The 26,006-nt window shown below is 30.3% G+C and overlaps 1 protein-coding gene across 3 annotated transcripts in view; it reads right to left on the minus strand.

The window, feature by feature from the left end:
- LOC144849171 (protein still life, isoforms C/SIF type 2-like) overlaps positions 1–26,006 on the minus strand; it is a 71,347-nt gene that overhangs the window by 38,434 nt on the left and 6,907 nt on the right. For all 3 annotated transcript variants that reach the window (XM_078706196.1, XM_078706194.1, XM_078706195.1), the window contains exons 2-4: positions 16,585–16,761; positions 7,232–7,410; positions 1,007–1,128 (exon numbers count right to left, since the gene is read on the minus strand). In XM_078706196.1, the coding sequence (XP_078562322.1) occupies positions 1,007–1,128; positions 7,232–7,410; positions 16,585–16,712 (429 nt within the window). In that variant the 5' untranslated portion in view covers positions 16,713–16,761. The remainder of the gene's footprint in view (positions 1–1,006; positions 1,129–7,231; positions 7,411–16,584; positions 16,762–26,006) is intronic.

A 26,006-nucleotide genomic window follows, 5' to 3' on the forward strand; every position in this document is an offset into this window, starting at 1 on the left:
ACTGCAGTGTTTGCTTAGCTATAATTTCTCAATTTATTGGTTTGAACGAAATAAGCATAAGATCTGCGATAGTCCCAAAGGATTCAGTTATACTACTAGAAATATGCATCTGTTCACGCACAGCGATCATGCGTGCTAATTACACATGCTAAGTTACGAGTACGAGTACTGAATATCATTCTTGTTCGATAGTGTATTATATAAAAAATACAAAGACCACAATTTTAACGCCTATTTTACAATAAATCTTGCCTAAAAAATACTTTTTTTATTCATTCGAAGAATAATATTTAACATCTTGGAGCAATACTGGCATTCAAAAATCTTGGCTTATGTATGTTCTAAAATTCTTTAGTTAAAAGTCATTTTATTTTTTAAATAAATTATTTTTAAAAAGCATTTGATAATACTTCATTATTACACAATCCAATCAATTTACTCTTGAGTTCAGAAAAAAATAGAGTATTCATTTTTTCCTCTGAGGTTGCCAATAGTGTTAATATATACTGTATTTGCCCATGTTCATTTCACAGGAATATCCCCTTGATATGGGTTCCCCCTCTGAATAGAGGAGGGGTTCTATGGTACTGTCGAATTAAAATAAATGAAGCTACTCAGTTACATAAACAAAATAAAGCATGAAATTAAAGTGCTTTTGTAAAATATGGACATTTGTTTGAAAGAGAACAATGATTTATTGTTGTTGAAGTGTAGTGCAAAGGCTTCAGAATACACAATAAAATATTTGTATATTTTATGTAATAATGACATCACATACAATACCTATACTGTACTTTCTGACACCGTATATGACCGAGTATAATCCTATGTTCCTGTATAATCCCACCCCCTATTTAAGCTAAATTGGACACTTTTGTACGCCTAGTGTACATTCAGAGTATAATCTCACCTCCTTCCACACATGTTATAGCCAGGCTGCCTGGGACTATACTGCAGTAAAGGACACAACAAAATAATTATTATTATATTCTATTTAAAATCTTACCTTGCAAAGTGTAATAAAATGATCGGCTTCCTCCGGCGATACAAAGTTCAAACCCCAAGCGCCACCAACATTTAAATCTCTCCACTGTATAAAACACTCACTTTTCTTTTCCAACTGCGTACCTGTGGACAAAGAATTTCAAAATGTCATTTAAAAAATCCACAACAGTAGTAAATCACCAACAATCAAACTAATGTGATTTTTTTATTACCATGTAAATGGTTTTTCACGCTTTTAGAATAATTTAAGTACAATGTATTATCTTCGCGCTTTACACTGTAATGATAAATACACAGACTATATTCATCCTTTTGTTGGTTTTCTACAGGTTCAACTCTCAACAGATGGATAAACTATTTGATGTTCCTTATCAGCTTGAAAAAGATGAATTGAATGGTATGTTTGGGTTGTCCTAGGCTAAATGTTTTATCATGGGTTAGATTAAAATCTGGTAAGAGGAATGTGTTTGGCATCATTTTGATGATTTCAATGTGGAATATTGGCCTGAAATGTTCACAGATGTATGTGGTTACCTTTAGTGGGGGTAGGAAATTATAGACAATTTTCCTTTGATAACAAAGTATTATTCATAGAATGAATGGAATTGTGTGGCTATGTCTGTTGAACCACAGGTGATTGGTTGAAACTAATTGATTGAAGTGGCTATGGTTAATTGTCTCATGTTGCACCTAATGTTGAAAACATAAAAATAAGCTCTGTAAATATTTCCACCCAGGAGTACTGTATACTACTATAAAATAATAAATTAAGATTTCATATTGAAATTAAATAGTGTCTATCAATAAATTTCTTGTCATAATTTGGTCAAAATAATAATCATCGCTAGCTTAATTAGTCCAAAAAAGTGTTAAATTAACCCAGACCAATGGTTAATTGGACTACTGCCTGCCATGGTCTTGGTAAAATCACTGCTATTGTAAGTCTAATGCCGCTGTTAAATCTTGGTATCATCGTACTAACTACTGCAATAGTAATAAACCTACAGTATGGTCAAGTAGTAACCACAGCTGTGTTGAAGTTTACAAGTACAGTGCAAAAAGTTACATTACATACATTTGCCTTTTATGAAAATGAACTGAAAAAAAATGCCTGGAAGGCTAATATGCAATACACAATGCAATATGAAAACTAAATTAATTCATGGTTGATAAATTATCATCCCAGGGAAAATGAGAAAGTGTGCATATCATCATCTGAGCATCTATAGTTACCAGCTGAGCCCACACGAGTATGCTGTCAACGTGCATACTGTACAACAGACCATTTGTTTAAAATGGATCTGATATGTTTGCTTATTATTCTGATTATTGATTTTATTGGTTTTTATACTGATGACAAATAATATCAGTCTATTCTACAGTTAGATGTATTGAGTACAAGTTAAAATGACCGTTTATGTTTACCGTATCAATAGATCAAATATCACAAATTACTCAATTTAGATTACACTTATTATAAACTATAGACTGTTTCCTAAAATTACACTTTCATGTCATGTACTCTGTATTTGTTTATACTTTTTTATTACTTACAAAGCAATTTAAATTATCAGAGTGTTAAAAAGTTGCTATCCAATCGGAATTTGGATTATACTACGAAAGTAGCAGTGGTCTATAGGATGTCTGCGTATCTTGAAAGATATCTCGAAACCGACCTCCCTTACCCATGGATCTGTCTCTGAATTTGGGCTGTTACATTTTGTGGGTCTGATAAAACATATATTTGTGTTATATAGAGCATAATGTATATACATTTCAAAAATGCAATTTTGTGAACAGTAAAAAATGCAATTACCGAAGTCAGATTAGAATTTATTAGATTCCTTTCTATTATTTATTTTATTCACCTTTGTCAAAGATAAAACCATACAGGCATATACAGTAAATATACAATGAAACTGATAACTGTAGTTTGAGTGTGAGTAATACAATTAGGAAGTTTATAAATAATTAATTAAAAGATAGAATCTTTCAAAATGATGTCGCAACCAGGAAGCTACTGTATTCATTATCACCTATCAAGTTGGTGGTATACATTTAAACAATAGAAATATATACAAAGTAACTGGAATTTATCAATGATCAAACATAGTATATATCTAATTTTACATTAAAAAAAAGAATTGCATATTGCACAATGATACTACACCACAAAAACAGAAAAGCATTCTTATACAGGCTTTAAACACAAAATGGCACATAATGAAATGTGTGAATTTAAATATAAGAAAACTATAACATTTTAAAAGAAGATTTTAACATGAAAAAGGAGACTGAATATCAACTAAAATAAGATAATTAAAAAAATGATAATTGCTAAGCTTCAGAAAACGAAGGTTAAAAAATGCTTAAATTGAATTGTGGATATGACAGATTTGTCAACAGTAAGCGTTTACAGTACTTTGTTGAGTACAGTAACACTTTAAATTTTATATCTAAAAATTTGATATCCTTTATATCCAAGGACAATACTTACAATATGCCATCATCCTCCATCCAGTTTGTGAAAAATATAGTAGGCCTACCTGTAATATTATATGTATAGAATATTGTATAATACTCTAGTCTCAGTATTCCTATTTCAAAATTGGTTGACGAAACAAAAATAACAATTTAAATACCTTCATGAAATTAAATTATAGATAATGACAGTAAATATAGATGCATCCTCGCCTACCGCATATATATACAGAGAATGGCGAGCAGAACTGATGAAATCACTGATTGAACTTGTAATGCAATATCTAGCTCAATTGAAATCAATTTTGATGACAAAGATTCAATTTACATGCGAATCGTTATGAGATCGGTGTGGGAATCTATTGATAATCATGCATGTGGTGTAGCTGCAGTGTGACGTATGATAATGCTGTTAAACACCAATACATCTGGTGTGCGGACACTCACCTAAGCAGGTTATATATAAAATCATAATGTACAACCCTGGGAAAATGTCGGTCATGGAGAATCCCAAGGATAAAGATCATGGCTAGGTAGTAGGGGAAGGAATAATGTAAAGTATTATGGGCAAAAAAATCCACCAGATTCTCAGTGCTGAATAACATATGCACATATGACAACATTAGTCCACTTTCAAGGGACAAATTCTATAATACAGCTCATCTCATGTGTATTACATGCATGTGATAATGCATCATGGATGTGTAGGTTAAGGATAAGCTTACATCTACCGTATGGTAGGATACAGGCGTTGCATGTAAAACACATAAGATGCTGTATTACAGAATTTGCCTATGAACAAATCTAAATACAGTACCGAGAATCTGTTGAAAATTAAAGGAAATAATAAAATAATAAATTAAAACAAATTATTATTAGTCGCAATATACTGTAATGACATTTAAATATTTCAATTTGTTTTCCCGATATACAACAGCATATAAAATTGATTACAATATATTGAGTAATAAAAAAAAAATAAATAAAAATCAAGACTCTAAAATGTTGAACCTGAAGATTTAAATGCTCGATACTTACATTAAACTACTTTTCAGATAAAAGTATTTTTTTCAACGACTACGATAACTCTTTAAATGATCCCAGTAAATCCACAATTTCATTGATCTAGTCCGAATTTCCTAAAGCTATAATACAACTAAAACAGAATGCTTCTATTGAAGAGTTTTTGTTGGACAATCTAAGTGTAAGTTGGACGTGAAAAATGCATTAACCACTTTGCGTGAGAGCTATACAAAGTGCACATGTGCAAAAACTTGACCTTGTGATAAACAGTGATAAGTGCTGTAATTTCTAAAATTTTCAATACCAATTTACGATGCATTGTAGACTTTAGATGTGTTTTAATAAATATTGATTAAAGACTAATTAGAATATTCTGCGTAATAATCGACACATTTTCATCAGAATGTGTTAGTAATGACTTCCATTTGATAAATTGGAATCAGGTTTATGTTTTAATCACATAGTTCATCAGAATGTTAAGGCACAGATTAAATACATTCAATGTAACAAATGTGATGTACTATTGAGATTAGAATGTGGATTAACAATAAACCACCTGTGCTGTACCACCAGGCTACTTGCACATATACAGTAAATGATGAACACCAAGATTACGAAAATTCATTAGTTAATTCCAATTTTCAAAGCACTTTTAATCCTATGCATTGATCATATTTGACTTCACAGAAAACAATTAGCCCATATTAATATCACAGTCACGAACTATATTATCATTTATACTTAGGCCTAGCTGACTCACTGTATACTGTATTAACAATTGCACTATGCCGCTTATCCATAAGATTATTTTTACAATTAAAAGATGGAAATAGTAAAGGAACTTAAGATTTTCCAAACAGGACCAGAATTTATTAATCTTTTCGCTTTAAAAGTAAAGATATTTAAGAAATGCTTAAGTGACGCTTTATTTATCAAACTACAGTAGTATTTTCTATCTTATGGAATCGATTTTGTAATCTATAGTATAATTTAAGAAAAACAATTTGCTTAGGGTATTTTGAAAACTTACTTAAAGCAAACATCATTGACTTAAATTATAAACATTATTTTTGATAAATCACATTCACAAACATTAAACAGCAATTTCAGTTTCAATTTCAAGATTTTCAGAAAGACACTATATTTCCAAACACTGTACTCCTATATTTATAATTATAATAATGTAATTCATACAAAGAGGCAATTCCAATTCTTTATAATGTAGCTCAAAAATGTTAAAGCCATACTGTAATACATAATAATTAATTTATTAAAAACAATTAAAATCATTGCATTGGTTAAAAATTGGGTATACACCTAATTTTTCTAAAGCTGAAATACCATACGAACTGAAATCAATTCTACCGATCTCAACCTATTGTTTCTAAAAGCAACTGTAACTCCAAATAGCAAAATGCTAAATGCTAATACTGTACTATAGTAAAATATTAAAACATGTGTTACTGTTACCACCTGAAATTAAACTTGTGATGGATGCTATCAATGTAATACATTCTTACCTTAAATTCCTCTATCATCATCACCACCAACCAATATGCTAATAAAGCAATATTGAAGATACTGATATCATATGAACACAAAATACACATTAACTCCACTGACGACCCCAAGGCATGTTTGCTATTGGTTTCAATATATTTCATATGTATGTGTTTTCTACGCTTCCCGATTTCGCTATATCTCTAAAGGTTAATGGTTCAATAATAACTATGGATATATGTTTTTGTAATATATTTTCCTTGCATACTTTGATATTTGCATCCAAGTGTAACAGTTGGAGACCAAACTGTTATTAGCTAACACAGACAGAAAACAAAGAAACAAACTATAACCACTATTCCATATGTTCCATAGAGTATCAGTATCCAATAATTATAAAATCTATATGGATAATTTTCTTTCGATTGTCATCGTATCACAAAATACATTTTAATTGTATTTCCTGGTATGTAAACACACAATGTTACAATATTATATTAGTATAGTTATATTATTAGATAACATTTAGTGAAAAACTTCACCTTCAATACAGTATTGCGATTGTATTATAATAAATTTTTTTTTTCATTAAATATACAAAACAATCTATGCAAAGCCAACCTGTTGTCTAAAATGTACAGGAGACATACAGAAACTGAATAAAAAAAAAACACCAAAAACACCATAATTTCAAAAAACTTGCTTTTCAATAAAAGTTTGTGAACAAAGAAGGAGATCTGTACAAATTTGATTTCAGAGGCAGATTAGAGACAATTATTATTCTATTATTTAAAAAAAAATATTCAGTTTACTATTTTATAGAGCAAAAGCATTTCTGTGCAATCCAGTTGAAACTTGAATTTCTACAATTTGTTTCCTATGATTATTGGATGCAGGCCATCTAGCTGCCACATTACACAGTGCAGGTGTTGGAGGATTTGTCGGGACCAGGCTAAAGATCAAAGGAGTGCGTGTTGGAGGCTGTGAATTTCTCTTGATATATTGCCCCAGCTACAGTATATTCGGTTATTGGGAAATCAGAAAAAAAGCAAAAACCACTACATTATAAGGGTAATTGCCTCGGAGGAATTTTTCCCCTAACTGTATTTTTTCTGCACCACTGAAGAAACGCCCACTAGATATAAGCTGTTGGTCTTTTTCCTATTGAGTGTTTCCAAATAATCAATTTTAAGTTAAATCAAACAAATTCATGATCACCCACCTGGTATTTCTATATGAACATCAATAATGATTTGGTCCATGTCAGAACCAATGACACGATATACTGTTGGCACGCCATTGTTTACACAGTTTACGATAATATCCAGTAGATTTTCAGTGAGTTTCTCCCAGCGTTGATCAGTCCCCTCTAACACCAATGTATATCCCTCAGCAAGGAGTCTGTAGAATCAAAAAATACAATTTGAATGATAAAAAAACAGTTTTATCAAAATCCAAAGGTCAAATTAAACATCCATCTAATTAATAAGGAACAATATACAACTATTTTGAAGTACACTTGAAATGATGTAACATAAGCACCGTGAAATTCCCTACATTTGACACAAGCAGAGAGCAAAGTCAATGAGAAGTGTGAAATGTGCGCCAGTTTGCTAGGCTACCCTCAGCAAAGTATACTTAAGGAATGGCTATTGTTATGTTTAACAATAGAGGTTTCTCATCTCTATTCACAGGCAGGGCATCTTGAATAGAGGCAACACAAAGCATTGCTCAATCAACATAATCAAATGACCTTACACAGGTAATTTAGTACTTAACTCCTACACTAAGAAATAAGTTAAGATACACTTCCAAGAAATAACAGTTTAAATTTAATATAACTATAGACATTGTTATAAGAACACATTAACACACTCGTGTTGAAATTGCAAAAAAGGGGAGGGGGGGAGTGGGAAAGGAGCATTTATACTGACATACTTCTTTTACTCATTTTAGGAAATTAGTGAACAAACAAATCATGAATAACATAGCAACTGTTAAGATATTATATTAAATATCTGTATGTTTGTTAAGCCACATTCAATGTTGGTCAAACTAGGCATTTCAGTCGGAAATGCCTGTTCATTGGCACTGCCTTAGTTAGTTTTACCGAGAGCAACAAATACCAATAGTCATAAAATCAACTATTGAGGGCACTATATGACTTGGTTAGTTTAAAACCAACCTCTGATGTTCGCATTGGACAGCTCAATTAAACTATCTCAGTCATTCTTCGGTACTGTGCAACTTGGAAAAGTAGGAAAGTTATAAAAAGCAATTTGGTACTGAAATTAGTCTGGTCAAACTGACCGGTCACTCGGATTATTGAGAACAAGACTTCAGAAATACAGTAGCTACATTATAGTAATGACATGGAGATAGTAGTCACAGTCAAAGTACATCGAATGAAATTGAAACTTTACTGTATCTAATATTAATATTATATTTAATATTTTAAACTTTTAGTTTCATTTAAGTAAAAATTTGAGGCTTTTTAGTTATAAATTTTTGTATCAAAGTCTATTTTTATATATTAAATTTATTTATTAAGCATACATTGTTATCTAAAACTCATCTTTAGTTATTTCCTGCAATATGTTCAATTGATTTTTATAGTAAACAAAGAAAAAAATATACAAAAAAACAAAGAATTAAATAATTTCAAATTTACTTAAATTGCCCAGTAGTAGGCCATAATAAATTTATAATCAAATAATATTAATTTTAAAAAAAACAAAGTGTAATGAATATAATCTTAGTATTAGTTATATAATATTTTTGTCGATCACTGCCTTTCTATTAATATTATAACATTTACTTACATTAATTTAATACACTTTTGTAGACTTTATTAAACTAATGTACTAAGTGTAAATTATACAATGTTATGAAATTTAACAATATTATGAATACTGCCCCCTACAGTTTGGGATTTTACTAACTTTCATCTATTGACTATGTTTTCTAGTATACAGTAATAATAATAATACAGTACCTGTATTCTATTAAATGTTTTTATTATCAATAAGGACTTATTTGTTTTGTGATGAAAAATATTTACAATAAATTTAAAACAGAAAGTAAACTTAATATGTTAACATCAAAACAAACATGTACTAATCAATTATAATTGATACTAATGTTAGTTTTTAAGTTGTTTCTAATGTGTTCCTTTTCCTGATATCAATTGTTGTATTATCATTGGATCTACTTATCGTGCTTAAGTTTATTCTATGGAAGTGAGTAACTTTATTAAAACTAAAAATAACCTATTCAAAGTCTGATTTAATTAATCTTCATTTTTTATGTTTTTCGGGGACAATACATCTTTAAGCACTGTAATTACATTTTAATTAAGATCAACTGGATCAGTAATAGACTGTTTCCATAAAAAAAAATTTGGGAGGTAAAGAATCATACAAAATGTAATTCAAATTCAAAAAGAATCCACAGGTGCTCTAAGGAGGTATCAAATGCTATTGAATAAGTGGCCATAAACAGGGAAGTTCAAATGTACATCAATTACCGTACTATAATTTTTTCCAAACCAAATGTTTTGTAGTTTTCACAGTTACACACTTTTGCGTGGGAGCGACATTAATTATTGTTTGACATCTATTATTATTCTATTCTAATCTTGACTGTAAATTTTAAATTAAAAAACATAAAAACTTGTTAGACAAATTAAGTAGTCAACAATTAATAAATTTTAAAAAAATCGAATAATGAAATTGAACACTTTATAGTTAGTAATTACATTATCTATTAATAAACAATACAAATTTTAAATTTCAAATATTATAACTTTTTATAGACATGTAGAGAAATGCAAGCAGACATAGAAACTGATAAATACATTAAGTCATTTTATTAATATACAGCACACCATATTAGGCTAGTATATTCAGTATGTTAGAAAATAATAACAAGAATTATTATCAAAGAGAAAATATAAAACATGTAGTGAAACAGACAAGCTGTTACAAGTATCTTAGGCCCTGTTTCTGCTGCCAAGAAAATACCGTATTTTATACGGTATTTTTTGAATACCGTATTTATACCGTATTTTTTTGGCAGCAGAAACTGCGCTCATAAAAAAAATACCGTATTTTGTATACCGTATTTTCCCCACAAAATTTGTGGATAAAATACGGTATTTACAAATTTATACCGTATTTTTTGTACCCTTTTCTGCTGCCAATAAAAAATACCGTATATTTTTTGACCTGCGACATGAGGTCAACATCGTGTTTTTATTTTCTGTCGCTGTGAGCTGTTTTACACACGTGTATAGATATATTCGGCGAAAATATGGAGCGAAGACGTCACAGTATTTACTATATAAATCTGTGTGGGGAAAAGGGGTGTGGGGAAGGAGGGGAAGTTAAATGTCCGGCCAACTAAAAGGTAATAAAAGGGACAACCACATTTATAAAGACATTTCTAAACAAATAAAGCAGGAGTACGGAATAGACTTGTCTCCAAAGCAAGTAAACTCAAAGCTGAAGAGCCTGCAAAAGCAGTACAACATTGCAAAAGACAATAACTCGGGGAGGGAACGAATTACTTGTCCCCATTACGATGTTTTCTGTGCTCTCACAACATCTCTATCACTAGGGCTAGCCTGTTGAAAGTGAGGCGTAAAACTTCCTTTATTGCGACTTTTAATTATCGACCAAATAAATGAATGGCAATTTGGGTAAAAAGGATGAAATTTAACACGACCACCCAAGAAGTATTGTTAGCAGAAACGGGGTACTGACAAATACGGTATAAAAAATACCGTATTTTATACCGTATTTTTATACCGTATTTTGAGCAGTTGCAGCAGAAACAGGCCCATAGAGTAATGGTGATTTGAAACAAGAAGACCTGTATCATAACAAAAATATGTTTTTTTTACGCGTAATGAACACTGTGCAGGATATCTACAGAATACATTTTGACATTTATAACACACCTTGATTGTATTCTTACAATTTGATTGGTCAATTTCGCATCAAGTGTCACTTGTCACCTATCTAACGAAAAAGTGATATAAAATGGTGATAATTTATACGCTCTAATTCACGCTCTAATTCACGCTCAGCTTTCAGCTTTTTTGAGGATTTTTGCCACGCGACGTTGTTGACTTATCGCACTGGGAAATCAACTTGTTGTGGCGGCCAATATGCCTCTACCATCTTCTCACAATGGGTGTTGTATGCACCCAAATTACAAATTCTACAAATGGCACTGAATTTAAATTAAATTTAAATTAACATAATAATTAAAGTAATTCTACAATTCGCACATATTTAAAACAACCTATTCTCTCATCATTATTCAATGCAAAATTACTGGTATACCCGTACTTATTTCTGTTTATTTTAGATTTATTTTAGTGGTATGTTTCCCCTATACAAATGTTACTTTACCTGGTACCGGTATATAGTAAGTTAGCAGGTATTTGATATTCATTGATTTTTACAGTTGGTAGGAGCGGGTCTAACGTCTTGAAATGCATCGGTCACGCAAATCAAGCAGAAAAAATGGTTATTACAGCATATAGTTTCAAAACAGAATTTACAAAGGACATCAATACTTTGGAAGAATCATTTTCAATAAAATTATCTATTTTTTGTCTTCTTAAAATCCTGTCCTGAAATGTTTATTCTATTTGTTTATTGTTGATTAAGTTTGTTTATTTCAAAATTATTAAATACACAAGATATTAAAACCAAAATTGATAATGAAATAGTTGTGCATCATTCCATAAAGGAAGGCAAAACAATATAATAATCAATCCTTTGTTTTTTAATTTGTGTTTATTGACATTTATTGTTAATGTTTAGCAATATTAATAAATAACAACAATAAACTGCTGTTTTAAATAATGAACTTATTGTTCTATACTAGAAAAACAAATTTTAGATTGATGAGGTAGAATTGTTTCTGCATGGACCTATTGTAGTATTAATTAAGGTCTGTGGTTTCTGTAACAATTTCTTGGAAATACACAGTTGTTTATAATTAAGCATTTTGTCTTTGTTTCTTTTAAACCAGGGAACAGATTTAATAAATACAGTATTTCTTATAATAACATGTCTCAGACCACCTTCTTTAACAACTCAATGGGTATATACACAGGCATGTACAGTGAATGCTTGTACTGTACCATAAAACAAATGTATAAAATTAAATCACATGGGGGTGGATTTTTGCTCTTTCAGTTAACCCTTCAAAGGTCGTAAAAGGTCAAATGAAAGTTTTCCACCAAACAAAATGTTTATAATTTATTATTTTAAAGATATTTATTGTTTTTGCATTCAATATTGATGATTCAAAATGAAACTTTTACACAACAAAATTTTTATGTATGAGGAATTTTGTGACTTTATTTTTTAGCCAATAAATTACATTATCTCTTTAAAAATACATGCAGAATTGAGTGTTTATATGTTCTTCTATTTATTTTCAATTACTTCAAAAGGAATATACTTCACAATGGAAAGAATGGGTAGAAAAACAATATACATACAAGACAAACAATTCTTGATAAATAATTGTTAGATGAATTTCCGTGTTAGATAACTGTTATGGGTCTCTCTTCCTAAATGTTTTTATGGTATCACAGATGGCATGATATAGTACTTGTTTGTTTACTTGAAATTATTAGTGTATGTTCAGTACTGTATAAACTATAATATAATTAAAATAAGTTAGTGGATTCTGTATCGCCAAAATAAACAAATTCAGAGAAACAAGTACGAATCAGAAAGCAAATTGTTATGGAGTTTACAGAACAAAATACATTGAAATTAATAAAGATTGAAATAAAAAGGAATGTTAGTTAGAATAATAAGTTGTTGTTATTGAAGAAGATTGTCAGTCAATAATATATTGATTAGTATTCTAGTATCTTCCTGGATCAATACAAAGTTATAAAGATGAAATACTAAAACACTTAATCAATAAAATACAATAGACAAATTAAATGTAAGAGATAATTTATAGATATGTTAGTGGCTTATATTTTGTAGATCCAAAAGCAGCAAACAAAAATATTTATATTATTTTTTATAATAATTAAAACTTGAACATACTTAATTGTCCTATAAATGCAATCAAAAGATGACCATGAAATAAAAAACAAAATTATCACTTTTATTAAGCAAACAAAAAAGAAATTTAAATGTGACTTTTATCATAAAATGATGTGTAAATAAAACAAAAGGTTAGATGGAAAATGAAAAGATAAACATCTTTTCATCAATTATGAATAAACAATGATAATAATAATAAAGTCAATATAAACATGATTTAGCAGTGAGAATGAAAATGAAACAGTTTAAGCTGAACTATGATTGTAAACATTAAATTTCAAAAGCATTATTTTTCATTTATGATTCTTTACTAATAATAATATATAGTGAGCCCTCTTGAAATTACAATCAGAATCATTCACAAATAAAATAATACATAGATTAAAGTCATTGGAAACAATTATTTTACCAGTTAGAAATAAAAAAGATATGAAATGAGAGACATCATGACAATACAGCGATCACAAAACATACAAAGCATTAAGAAACATAATTGGACCTCAAATTAAAGAACATTATTAGAAGTGAAATATAGAATTTGGGGTAGTACAGTACGAGATGAACAAAATAAAATGGGTGTGCCATACTTTCAGGAAACCGGTGGCTGAAGTGTTAATATTAAAGCTTTAAAATAACATAATCTATAGCCATGTCACTGCCATAAAACCTGCTTTGTAATTTCATGGATAAAGACTTTAAACCATAGCTTATAATGAATGTATTCTGTCTGACCACACCCATAAGCGATATAATGATTACAATTAGATGACCATTTTGTTCATGAAAAGGTTAATTGGATGCATCACACAAAAACAACACATATATTGAGAAAAATACATACAGTACAACATACATGCAACACAAATCTACAATCAAACATTTAATCAAACATATTTATTCCTGATTAATTTAAGAATATATTGGTATTTTGTAGTTTACGCCGGTCTCCCATCGCTTGCGACGAGGAGGGTGGGTCTGGTGTTGTCTTTTGGTGAGAAACTTCTTGCCTCTGACATATTTCGGAATATGCTCCCTCATTGTCGCGAACTTGATGTCGGCCTTCGGTCTCGCCCCCTCCTTCGTATACCGTTTGGCAGAACTGAGCGATTTAAGAAATCACCTGTTCCTACTATGGCTAGACTGTTAAATGAAGTTAATGTTTTGTAATGTTTTTTTGATGATCTGCTTTTTTAAGTATTTATATTTTACCTGTTTTTATCATGATTTTATATTTATATTTATAATGTACGACTACGGTTTCAGCCATCGGCTGTTTGTGTCATTTGACTTTTTTGTAATAAAGATATACCGACATATATATATATTATGAAAAGAAATTAAGATGGTAGTATATTCTCACATTTAACATCATGGTTGTTGGACTATTCTATTATCTAGGAGCAATGTTCAGGGACCATTTAACATTTTTGCATTGTAGCTCTCCATCAGAAGTGTATAGGCAATTTTCTATTTATCCAGGTAAGCTATAAACACCAAATAGACATTAAAATTAAAGCATATTTGTTTCATATTTTACATTCCTTTGACAGCATTACCTCATACCAGGAAGTAATTAAATATAAATTGTTTGATGATTAAAATATGTTTCATTTCATAATTCAAACTACTGAAGTGCAGTGTTTTGTTTCATCAAAATATGTTTTTATAGTCATTAGTCATTGTTCAGATAGTTCTGTTAATCTCATTAAACTTGTTGCAAGTGTGAACAGTACTGGTTTATTCATTACGATTTCAGGAAATTTCCTCAAATTATAAAGGATTAATATTCTTCATCGTTCATATTTCATAGGGAAATCACCCGATTAATCCGGGATAATTTCATATTCATATAATATTGATACTATTCATCCTACTGCATTTATTACGCCCACTTATATTATTACATCTATATTGTTACTTACATCATTTCTTTAAAGGCAGTAAAATGTCAAGTAAATACATTGGTTATTTTCACGGAGCCTCCAGATATTTTTACTATTACCGTAATTAGTACTTTATTAAAAATAATGTTCATATTAAACTGGAACTGGTTTCAATTTTTTTTAAATAAATTTGAAATCAAAATAACAAAAAGTAGAGCAGTTGTTTTTTTTAAAATTATCCATTGTAATTAAATATCGCTATTTTTAATTGTCAAAAAATAGCTAATAGCAAAAAAAAATGTCCAACCTCCAATGTGAAACTAAGGCTGTGTTTATACAACACCCTAAATTTGAACACGTCTTTAATTTTTGGCGTGTTGCACGGGCCGAGGTCAACCCCACAAAAACATTGCAGTTATACATTAAATCGTAATACCGTGTTATACCTTGGTTCATAATCCTAACTGTATATATACTCGTATGCATTATGAATTAATATGAGTTTATTAAGGATTTTAATAAAGGATGATTTCGTTTAAAATTTAGTTTAAAATTTAGTTTATTCAGTTATTGATTTTTTAAATCTGATTTTGAAATTAGAAAAAAAAAATGTTTTAAAATTAGGATAAAACTATGCTACATTTTGCCAAATTATGCCAACATTTGATTAGCGTTAATGTTAAGTGCTAAATCGATTAAAATATGCAAAAAAAGCACAATTATCTACTATATTTGGTCAACATTTTCACAGCACATACTTATATTTAACGAGAGGTCAAAACAATACCATGAGGACACTTCCAACACGCCAACAGCAACCGGGAATCCACAAAATTTTAGGATTCAGCCAAGTAGCCTTTTTTGCAATTAAAATCTCATTACACGGAATCTCTTCGGTGTTATACAACACACTTCTCGTAGGCGTGTTGAATATGCGTGTAATAGCGTGTTGTATAAACGCGCCCTAAGAGTTTTTTTTTTTTAATTGAGAATATAATTGAGGGGCATTTGGAGACCATCACTCCCGTTTGGTATAATTGAAAATTAAAATTTGGAAAAATTATTAGTACCAGGCCATTCAAATAAATATTTTTTACTGGGTTGTATTTTAATTTTCTCTGTGTTTTAATTAATAATTTTTAAATTTTGTATTATATGAAAAACTGAGTTATTATTTTTATACAGTAAATTAATATAGTAAAATTCAATTTTGTTACCTTATAACAAAATCAAAATGTGGAAAATCTTGAGTGTATTTCGTGCCTAGCTTACCTGGATAAACCAACAATAGCCTTGTTGGTTTGTGTATTCAGTTTATGATATGAATCTATCAATACAGCTAGGGGAAAATAGCAAAGTCAGTACTTTATTCATGTTAAAAGAGTTATAACAATATAGATTATCTGATAAAACTCATAGAAAGTAGGAAGCCTTTTGCCATTTTTCCCTGACTGTATATGTCTTTTATAAAACACAAAAGACAACAAACAATTAATTGTTAGTAAGAAATAAAAACAAAGAAAATGAAGGTGTTAATAGGAACAGTGCAATGTTAGTGCATTCAAATGATGTAAACACAAGTCAATAATCAGGCATTAGGAACTCACAGATCATTGTCATCTATCTCAAAATCTTCATGCTTATTACGACGGTTCTTGATCTTGCGTTGACTAATCCTCCTAACAATACCTTTGCGACTGACAGAATCTCGCAAACCTTTTAGTTTGTTGAACATTCTTGTTTTAGGTTTTATGATACATACATGCTAAAGAATTCTGGATTATCTGTAGAAGGGAAGATGTAAACGGAGCACATGAAGAACACAGTAAACATAGAGTATAATACAAGTTAATGACACAACAACAAGCAATAAGTTGTAAACATACTCCGCCCAACACAAGAAAATTAATCTATGAATCACTTGTTTTCTATAAATTACTGTACATTAATTGCATTATTTTCTTGTGTATGGAAGGGAGTGACAGATTTAGATAGAGGAAACACAAACATCACTGTACTGACAAGTAATACCAGAAGATCCAACTGAATAATTTCAGATAAAATAAAACAAGGATAACTCCGAATAAAAAGAAATAAATTAAATCTTTTTTTATTTGATCATATTTGGATTCTTTGTAGATCAAAATGTAAAATATGTCTGTCTTGACTGATGACTTACCCTTGTTTTATCTTATCTAAATCGTTCTGTGGATCTTGTTTTATTTGACATATTAAGATTTAAAATCTTAAAAAAAGGTGTTTTTGTTTGTGGGGAGAGGAGTCAAACATTGTTTGGCATCATGAAAATGACTTAAGATTTGAGGGTGAGGAATCTGTGATTCAGGTAAAGGTTACATCCCATTTAGATGTAACGCAAGAGCATACAACGCAATGCAAGTGAGTTAGCCAATCACAAGCGACAGTTTGTATGATTCTTCATGTCGTGATTGGTCAAATTATTGCGTTGTGCTTCACCCTTACATTGCATCCTAGTGGGAACCAAGCTTTGGCATTAAATACATCATGTACTTATTTTACATTCGATTGTCTACCCTTGTCAGTACAGTGAATTTACATATTGTGACCATCTTTCTAAATTTGCCTTAAGATAGTATATGTTATTGCATGCCTATATAATTCTGTCATAAATCCATAGTAAATTACAAGACAGTCTAATAATATGTAAGAAGAAATTCAAATGAGGATTGATTACATTAAATTCGCATGCAGTATGTACATTCTATAAATAATCAAACACTTAGTACAACAACTCAATGAGAGAAAAACATGTTTTGCATCAGTTGGCACATCGCCAAAGAACGACAGGTAAAAAAGCTATACAATTACATTAATTGGCACATTGCCAAAGACAGTTGAGGAATTACTAGAGCAATTACAGCCATAGTTTATTGTAATTTCTATCATTGCAATGAAATTAAATTAATTATTAATATTGAAGAACCTGTCAGAAAAAAATCAAATATTTATTGATAAAAATGCTATCAAAATAATGACAAAATCACAAATAGAAAACACCCTATAAAAATGAATAGGGATCACATCTCCACAATTTTCATTTCTTGTTGACTGTTCTTTCAATCGTTCCATTTTTTTTCTGTTTAAGCCACCATCATCCATCATAAGTCATTATATTTTTGTTTTTTAATGAAAGCATCAACCAAATATCACTGTACATATCGTTGATGCATGATTTTTATCAGTCAATTACCCTTCGGAAGAGGGAAAAAACTTACTCAAATAAGAGATGATGAAGAGTTCATAGGTTTTATATATTATAAATTACTTTTATTGTAAGTAATTTAGATGGCCATTTTGAATTATTGATAGAGTGGAGTTGTGGCTTGGTGATTATGATGCTTGGCTACCACTCCAATGGTCCTGGGTTCAAGTCCTGTCAAATGTCAAGATTTTTTCTAAGGACAAACTTACAACTTCCCTCCCAAAGACTTGTAATAAGACTCTGTTTATGTAGAGCATCTTGTGTATATGTTTGTCTTGTGAACCTCTGAGGGTCCATAATGGTCCATAATGATCAGCAATTGCTGGATGGATCACCCTCATTAAATATAGTGTAAAAAAAAAATAGAGATATTCTAGTGAACTATTATAGTTATGAGACATCATGAAACACAAGGCACTCACTCACTCACAAATCTACAAATTTAACTAAAATGATCAACAACCTATTTTCTGAAATGTTGGTTTATCATTGTATGTATATCCATACCCCCATGGTTTAATAAAACATTTTTAGTAAAATTAGTTATTTCTATAAACAATATATATTTCTCTGTAGCCTAAATAATGTAATGTGTTCACCTATTCATTTTAAAACTGGTAGAAAAAAACAAAAGCCTTCAAATTTAATCTCCTACTTTCAGTGATATCACACTTAGATTGCCATATTCTACCTGTGTTCCAGGGTTATAATTGATTTTGCAAGACATACAAGCTCATATGTCAATCACTATTAATGTTAGACAGAATATGGCTGGGAACATTGATCAATTCTGTTTTGATCTTTCATATTTAAGGGTTAAAGCAGGATATAACCTTATACTTCATTTGACCTGTATGATTTAGTTTACCTGGTTTTTGCAAAGGAACTATAAAATGAAACAACAAATTATTCAATAGAACTGAATCAGTATTTTGGCCTGTTTTTCTATTGAATTTAATAAAATTGAAAACTGCTCTAAAGAAATCAGTTTAAAAATTAAAATTTAAAAACGTGATCAGTTCTATTCTGATACTGTGAGGACCAATTTCTATTAGCAAGAAAATACTTTGTTTGGTTTTAAAGCTGTTCTTTCTGTCTTTTAGTAGAGATGTTAAAATTTTAAATGATTAATTATATAAATAATTGTGAATGCTTTCGACTCATTCCTAAAAAAAAAACAATTAGGCTATACTCTAATTTATTATAAAAGAAAACTGAAGGTGAATATAGGATACTACAGTTTTTCAATGAAGTAAATTCTGTGCTACATTGTGAGATTTGCTTTTGAAAATTAAGTATGATCATTATTAAATAGCTGAATTTAAATTTTCCCTTGGTACCAGTTTATAATTATATTATCTTAAACTGTAATAGATCTAACGAGATGGAAAGTTGTACTAATTAATTTTGAGACAAAGACAATGAATGTTGATATTGCAAAGCAATTAGTGATACGGCTTGATGCAAGATACAGCCTGAGGTATCAATCCTTTGTTCACATCCCAACAGGCACCAGTCACTAATCACCTCCAACTCTCACAATCACTTTCTCTCCCAACTTCAATTTATACTGACCTAGATTTTCCTGGTATGCCCAGGGGCTGGTGATTTATGCAAATCATCACAGAATGTCTTTCTGCAGAATATACCTTACTTCGTACATAATCGATAATCATAAAACATTCAGATAAATGTTGACTTCTAATTTGAATCGTAATGAGTCTGGGCAGCTAGACATCTGCTATTGTTGAGTTTGAATAATTAATATTTGCCATATTAAACATGTTACTGTATGTACAATCTTCAATTTTTGTGGGTTTTACCCACAGAAGATCAACTACATAGGGTTTGAATTGAAAATATTAAGTATGAATGTGCTTTATTGGGGATGTCTAACCTTAAATAATCAACATGATATTAAAGTTCATCAACTCTCTTTGGTTCTAGGCTGAAATCTTTTCCCTGGCTGGCTGTACCATATTACTCGTAGTCAGAAAAGTACCAACTACAAATGTAAAACAAGACTTTGTTTGAAGAAATGGATTCCGTTGTCATTCTATTATCGATTGGAAATGCTCTTGCATGTATTGATATGTAGCTTCTTGTTATTTAAGACATTAATCATCAGTCACAACTAGAACTTTTAACTAGTGCGTTCTTCGAAATGAATTACTATACATCCTAACGAAAATGAGTTTCCGACTGCAATATCCTTTTGCAGTCACATCAGTAAGAATCAGAACAATTTAATTGTACATACTACCATTTTTCCTTCCACATTCTGATTATGCCAATGATGACATCATTAACGATTTTGGCTCCAAGTTATTTCAGTTTCTACTGCATATAATACCAAATAGCCATATAAAGAGATTGCATTACTGCTACATTTGTGATCTCACTATAAGTATAACCATTCAATTCAATAAGAGGTCCATACCCAAAATATTTTGAATTGACGATACACAGACAAGAGCAATGCTTTCGACTCATTCCTAAAAAAAAAACAATTAGGCTATACTCTAATTTATTATAAAAGAAAACTGAAGGTGAATATAGGATACTACAGTTTTTCAATGAAGTAAATTCTGTGCTACATTGTGAGATTTGCTTTTGAAAATTAAGTATGATCATTATTAAATAGCTGAATTTAAATTTTTTTTCTATCATTTTAACATTTCTGTATGTAATGTTGCTTTAAACTGATGTATAACACTTGATTTCCATAGTCATCTATAAGCATTGCCACATGATGGCTTGGCTTTTGAGCTTTGAAATCTACTGCTGGAGCTCGGTATGGTGCTCTTATGTCTTTATACAGTAGTACTGTAGCTATAGAATATCAAACGTTGATTGAAATGATTTGTCATTGCTGTGTATAGCATTCTTGAAATACACACACAGACAATTATTAGCTATAATTGGCTGTAATTCACAAGGTTATGTCTAAATCCATCTAATCTAATCCCATTAATTTTAGATGATAATACAATTATCTAATATGTTTTAAAGTGTAAACCTATTTCCTATCAAATTTGTTATCTAATCAATAAGTTATTAGGCAAGTAAACACTTGATTGTTTTAAGTGCAGGGTAAGACACGACTTCCTAAGTGAGTAACGACAAGTTCTCAGCTGTCCGTGAGGTTATCAAGATGGTTATGCTGAGCAAAATAAGGGGAGGAGATGATCAACACGAACGATCAATTACACATCAAACAGGAATGTGATCACTATGACATTGCTACTAATATGAAGTAACTGTATTGTACGCTAATTTGATTACACACTCAGTTTAATAATAATAATAATAGTACATCACTGAAAATATAATATTAATGTTATTGCTAAGCATTTTGAGCCTCTTTCACGGAGTTGCAAGATGATATAAATGCATTATTGCTGTAATTGACAAACACCCTACTAAATGTGTGAAAGAAACAATTAAGTTCCTCAATTCTGGATACTGGTTAAAATAAGAATGGGGTCTTGAGTTTAAGCTGTGCGAAAGAGGTTTGGTTAACGCTATAATGCTTGCTTATGTACTGAAACATACAGATAGTATTAGAAACCAATCTTGCACCTTTGTTAAGACCCCTTTCAGACACAGGAGGGGTAACATTATTATTTTTTTTTAAATTAGGTTTAAAGGGAAAAGGAGAAATCATAAAGTAATACAAACTAAAAATAACAACATTTTATTTAGTGCATTTAAAAAAAACTAATATTCTAATGTATGTACTCCTTGTTCCAGCCCTCCACATTTCTTTAGGAGCCTCCCTAATTTTCATCCAATCTCCCGATCAAATTTTGGTTTAAATAAACCAATGTTTACTGTCTAAATTTTCAAGATAATACATACAGTAATTACATTTGTTTGCTAGAATGCACTACACGACACGACGATTGCGTGAGGTATTTTGTGACAAAAATGCAAAAAAATCTGTTAAAACAAATCAAATTCTTTAAACCTCTCAATATTGTAAATTTGGAGGTTGAAATTATAGCATGTACAGTATCAACCTGGAATGCATTAAGTCTATAGTAATAAACATGGTTCAACAAGATAAACAAGTATCATTCTGAACATATCCATTTCATATCTATTTTAATCTTACCATCTTTAGCGTAGCTTCAGGAAATGAATTCAGTTCCAATTACTGATGCGTTCCAATCTTTTAATTCTTTGCAGAATATTTTATATATGACAGAAGTATTTACTCCAAGTCAAATTTTCTTGTTGATTTAATTGATCATGATTCGTTCGTCTATCTGATTTGCATTTGTGAAACTGTGAAACCGTAACCCTGTTAAATGCACCTCAATTTAAAAACTATGGATTAATCTTAATGAAATATAGATATTAAGGCAGGTTTAAAACCTAATATAACATTTATCTTATCTGTAAATAAATTCAGTAAATTTGCAATTTAATATGCCTTTTAATCAAGATTTCTTTGGTGCAAAAAGGACAATTTTGAATAGCAAACTATATAGCTAACAAATAACCTAATCTACATGGAAGATTTTCCTCTAGTAGGTTTTAAATGTTATTAAAGTATGATCAGGATTCCTTCCATTATACTTGATATACAGTTGTAATAAAAATGTACAATGGCTCATAAAATTCTGTGGTATATCATGCATTAATTGAGACAATAAGACATTTTCAGTGGTACTGGATTTTAGAGCTCTTTATCTTTAATCTGTTAAAAGCAAAGCTAATTGGGTCACTCAGTATAAACTGCAGTAAAGATACTTCACAAATATATCAACAATACCAAATAAAAATACTATAAAAAGACAGATATGTACCAAACAACAACAAAAAGAACGTCAAAAATATATAAATTTTATTTTATTATAGCATTTTGACTATTTGAAAAAAAAAGCTTTGAAAACAAGGAAACGTGGTCCAGAGCAGAGAATTCACATTGACCAGAACAGTATTGCCTTTTGTACCCGTATACGAAGTGTAAATTGCATGTTTGATTGCACCTCATGCACTGTCGTATCGGCTATTTTGAAGCCCGCTGTTAGCTAACCCCAAAAACATGACCCAATTTTATGTCTAAAGGGTAGGCTTCAATTTAAGTGAGTATGGTAATAAATGAAAAAGAAAGCTGCAATCATTGGCTAGTATTGATTTATGTCCACTGAAGAGAAATGTGCATGTACTCAAAAACAGGATAATGAAGACTAAGGAGTAATGAAGACATTAGTGAAGAATGAGAGACTAGACATGAACCAAGATAATGTCAAAACTTATTTACTATTCTATTCTGAAAATCTACTGTATTGTACATAGTACTCAGAAGTACTGTAATGTAATACACTCTTTACCCTTTTCACCTGCATACATTGTTAATGTGAACTAACATGGTACTAACATGGTACTAACACTGCGTAGAAAAGGTTTCATAACAAATTGTATGAGCTGTGGTTCAATCATTAAAACTAATACCTCAAAAAGTAACTTGTAACTTGTTTGATCTCCCAATTTATTACACGTTTTTACACACGCATACGCGAACTGAGAAATCTCAGGAGAAAGCTTTTAGTTGTGCACTATTTGATTACTGTATGATTGGTCAGTTTAATACGAGCACAGTAACAACTCTGAACATCTTGGGGAAAAAACAGGCATCTTGTCGGTGGTCCATTGTGAAATCTCTGAAATCTGAAATTGTCTTCACACTACGCAAACCTGGTGTTACCAACTTGTTACTTTTTTAGGCATCTTATGATTGAACCACAGCTCACTCACTGTATGTATGACGATGCTTCTCAATTTGTTGGGGTTTTTTTGCGCTTCCTATGATGTTTCAATTCAGTTCTAAAATCTTGCATGGTTTACATTATTGTCAACAAATGACTTTAGAAATTCATAATATTTATAATTCACACCATTTATTATTATTAATATTTTTTTCAGTAGCACCCAGCTGTTTTGACAAACTTATCAATACTAGATTGATATTCAATGTCTGATGTGAAATTGATAATACTAATTTAATTTCCTTCAGTTTCTTCCGTATTACAATAGCATGCAAACACAATTGCCTTTGTTAAACTGTATTTCGTTTTCAAGTTTGTATGATATGATCATTACTACAGCTGATAATCAAACCACAGTACTGTAAGGTGTCTAGAGTAGATCAATACTTTTATTAAATGAATCAAAAACTATATAATCCAATGAACAAGGTCATGTACAGACAATACCGGCGGCTGGTGTATAAGCCCATCGGCATATACCTTTACCAAAGAGTAATGGTCATCTTAATACTATTCTCACATGGCTTCTTCAAGTCAGATGTATACTAATGTACCCTACCCTCCTCAAACAAAGTCAATAAATTAATGCAAATTTTATAATTATTATAACAGTTACTTTTTCTCCCACTTCCCCACCCAAAATGTTATGATTTTAAATTCAAAATTACATGATTATTTTAAATTAGAGTAAAGGTTTGATTTTTTTTTATAAAAATTAAACTGCTAAAAAAATCAAAAATTCATTGACACCATTGGCTGAGCATGTGCCTGTCTATTACACGGATGCTTAAGAACAGAACGGATTAGTTCCGGAAAAGACTAGATTAAATCAGAGATGTGATCTTGGAATGGCAACGAACACTTATTCAATATACTGTATGAAAAAAAAAAACTAAAACAGTAACAGTTTGAAATAAGTATCTTTTCAAAGCTCCACAAATTCTACAGTTACTGTACTACCATGAAAAACTGTGAGAAAAACTTACACAAAAACTTAATATGAGGACGTGAAAGACGTATCAATTATGAAATTTACAAAAAAATACCCGTATACTCCCAATAGGATGCGGTTTACAGTGATACCAATAGGAGTGGCGGCCTATTGATTAGTGTATTATTATTATGTAAAAGTGGTCAATATGCAGCACACTTAAACAGTGGAAACTCTCCCATAAACATCCTAAACCTCAACGGTCACTTTATGTCTAATATATGCCAAAGTTAAGTCCCAAGTACAAAACAGTCATGGGAAATTCCCTAATTTATGTAAGGTGTCTTTTACACATGATAGACACCACAAGAAAATAATAAGTCTAAAACTTTGAACCAACACATTACAATTTAATGGATCAGGTTTACAGTTAACCACTTACCTACTTGATAGGTTACATAACGTGATGGTTAGGTATACTGTTGTACATTAAATACTTTTACACCTGTTTATGATGAGTCATTTAACCAAATTAATCAACTAATAATTTTGATAAGTCTATGCCATAATTTGATTTATGATCAGTTGTATAATAAGCAAAGCATACGGTAGCATAGCACAGTAAGTCCCATTAAATAGTCAACATTAATGTAAATCCACATTCTGGGTTAACAAATTTACAGAAATATGGAATACTAATACTAATTTTTGTACAGGTAGCCCTAATTTATTTATATAACTATTTAGATTTCAATGTTTAGGGACTGGACTTGATTAGTTTTAGCTATTTTTTAGCCCTTCCCTTGATATACTGTAATTATTATTATTATTTGTATGTTACAATGTTTATAATTTATTCATAGGTAAAATAAATTAAATGAAAGATGATGGTTCTGAAATTATCAAACTCATCCAAAAGGGGACGTCAAGACAAAGTATTTTACAATTGGGCTTTTTATTTTATATTGACAGTTGAGCATTAAGATCGACAATTAAATGATTGTTCAAAAGCAGGTATCATTTTGAATATACTGTAGTTAGCAGATTCTGTTATACAGTTTATCAGCAGAAGTTTGGGGG

This window comes from Antedon bifida, chromosome 7 (genome assembly GCF_963402885.1).
Source record: "Antedon bifida chromosome 7, ecAntBifi1.1, whole genome shotgun sequence".
NCBI classification, from domain to species: domain Eukaryota; kingdom Metazoa; phylum Echinodermata; class Crinoidea; order Comatulida; family Antedonidae; genus Antedon; species Antedon bifida.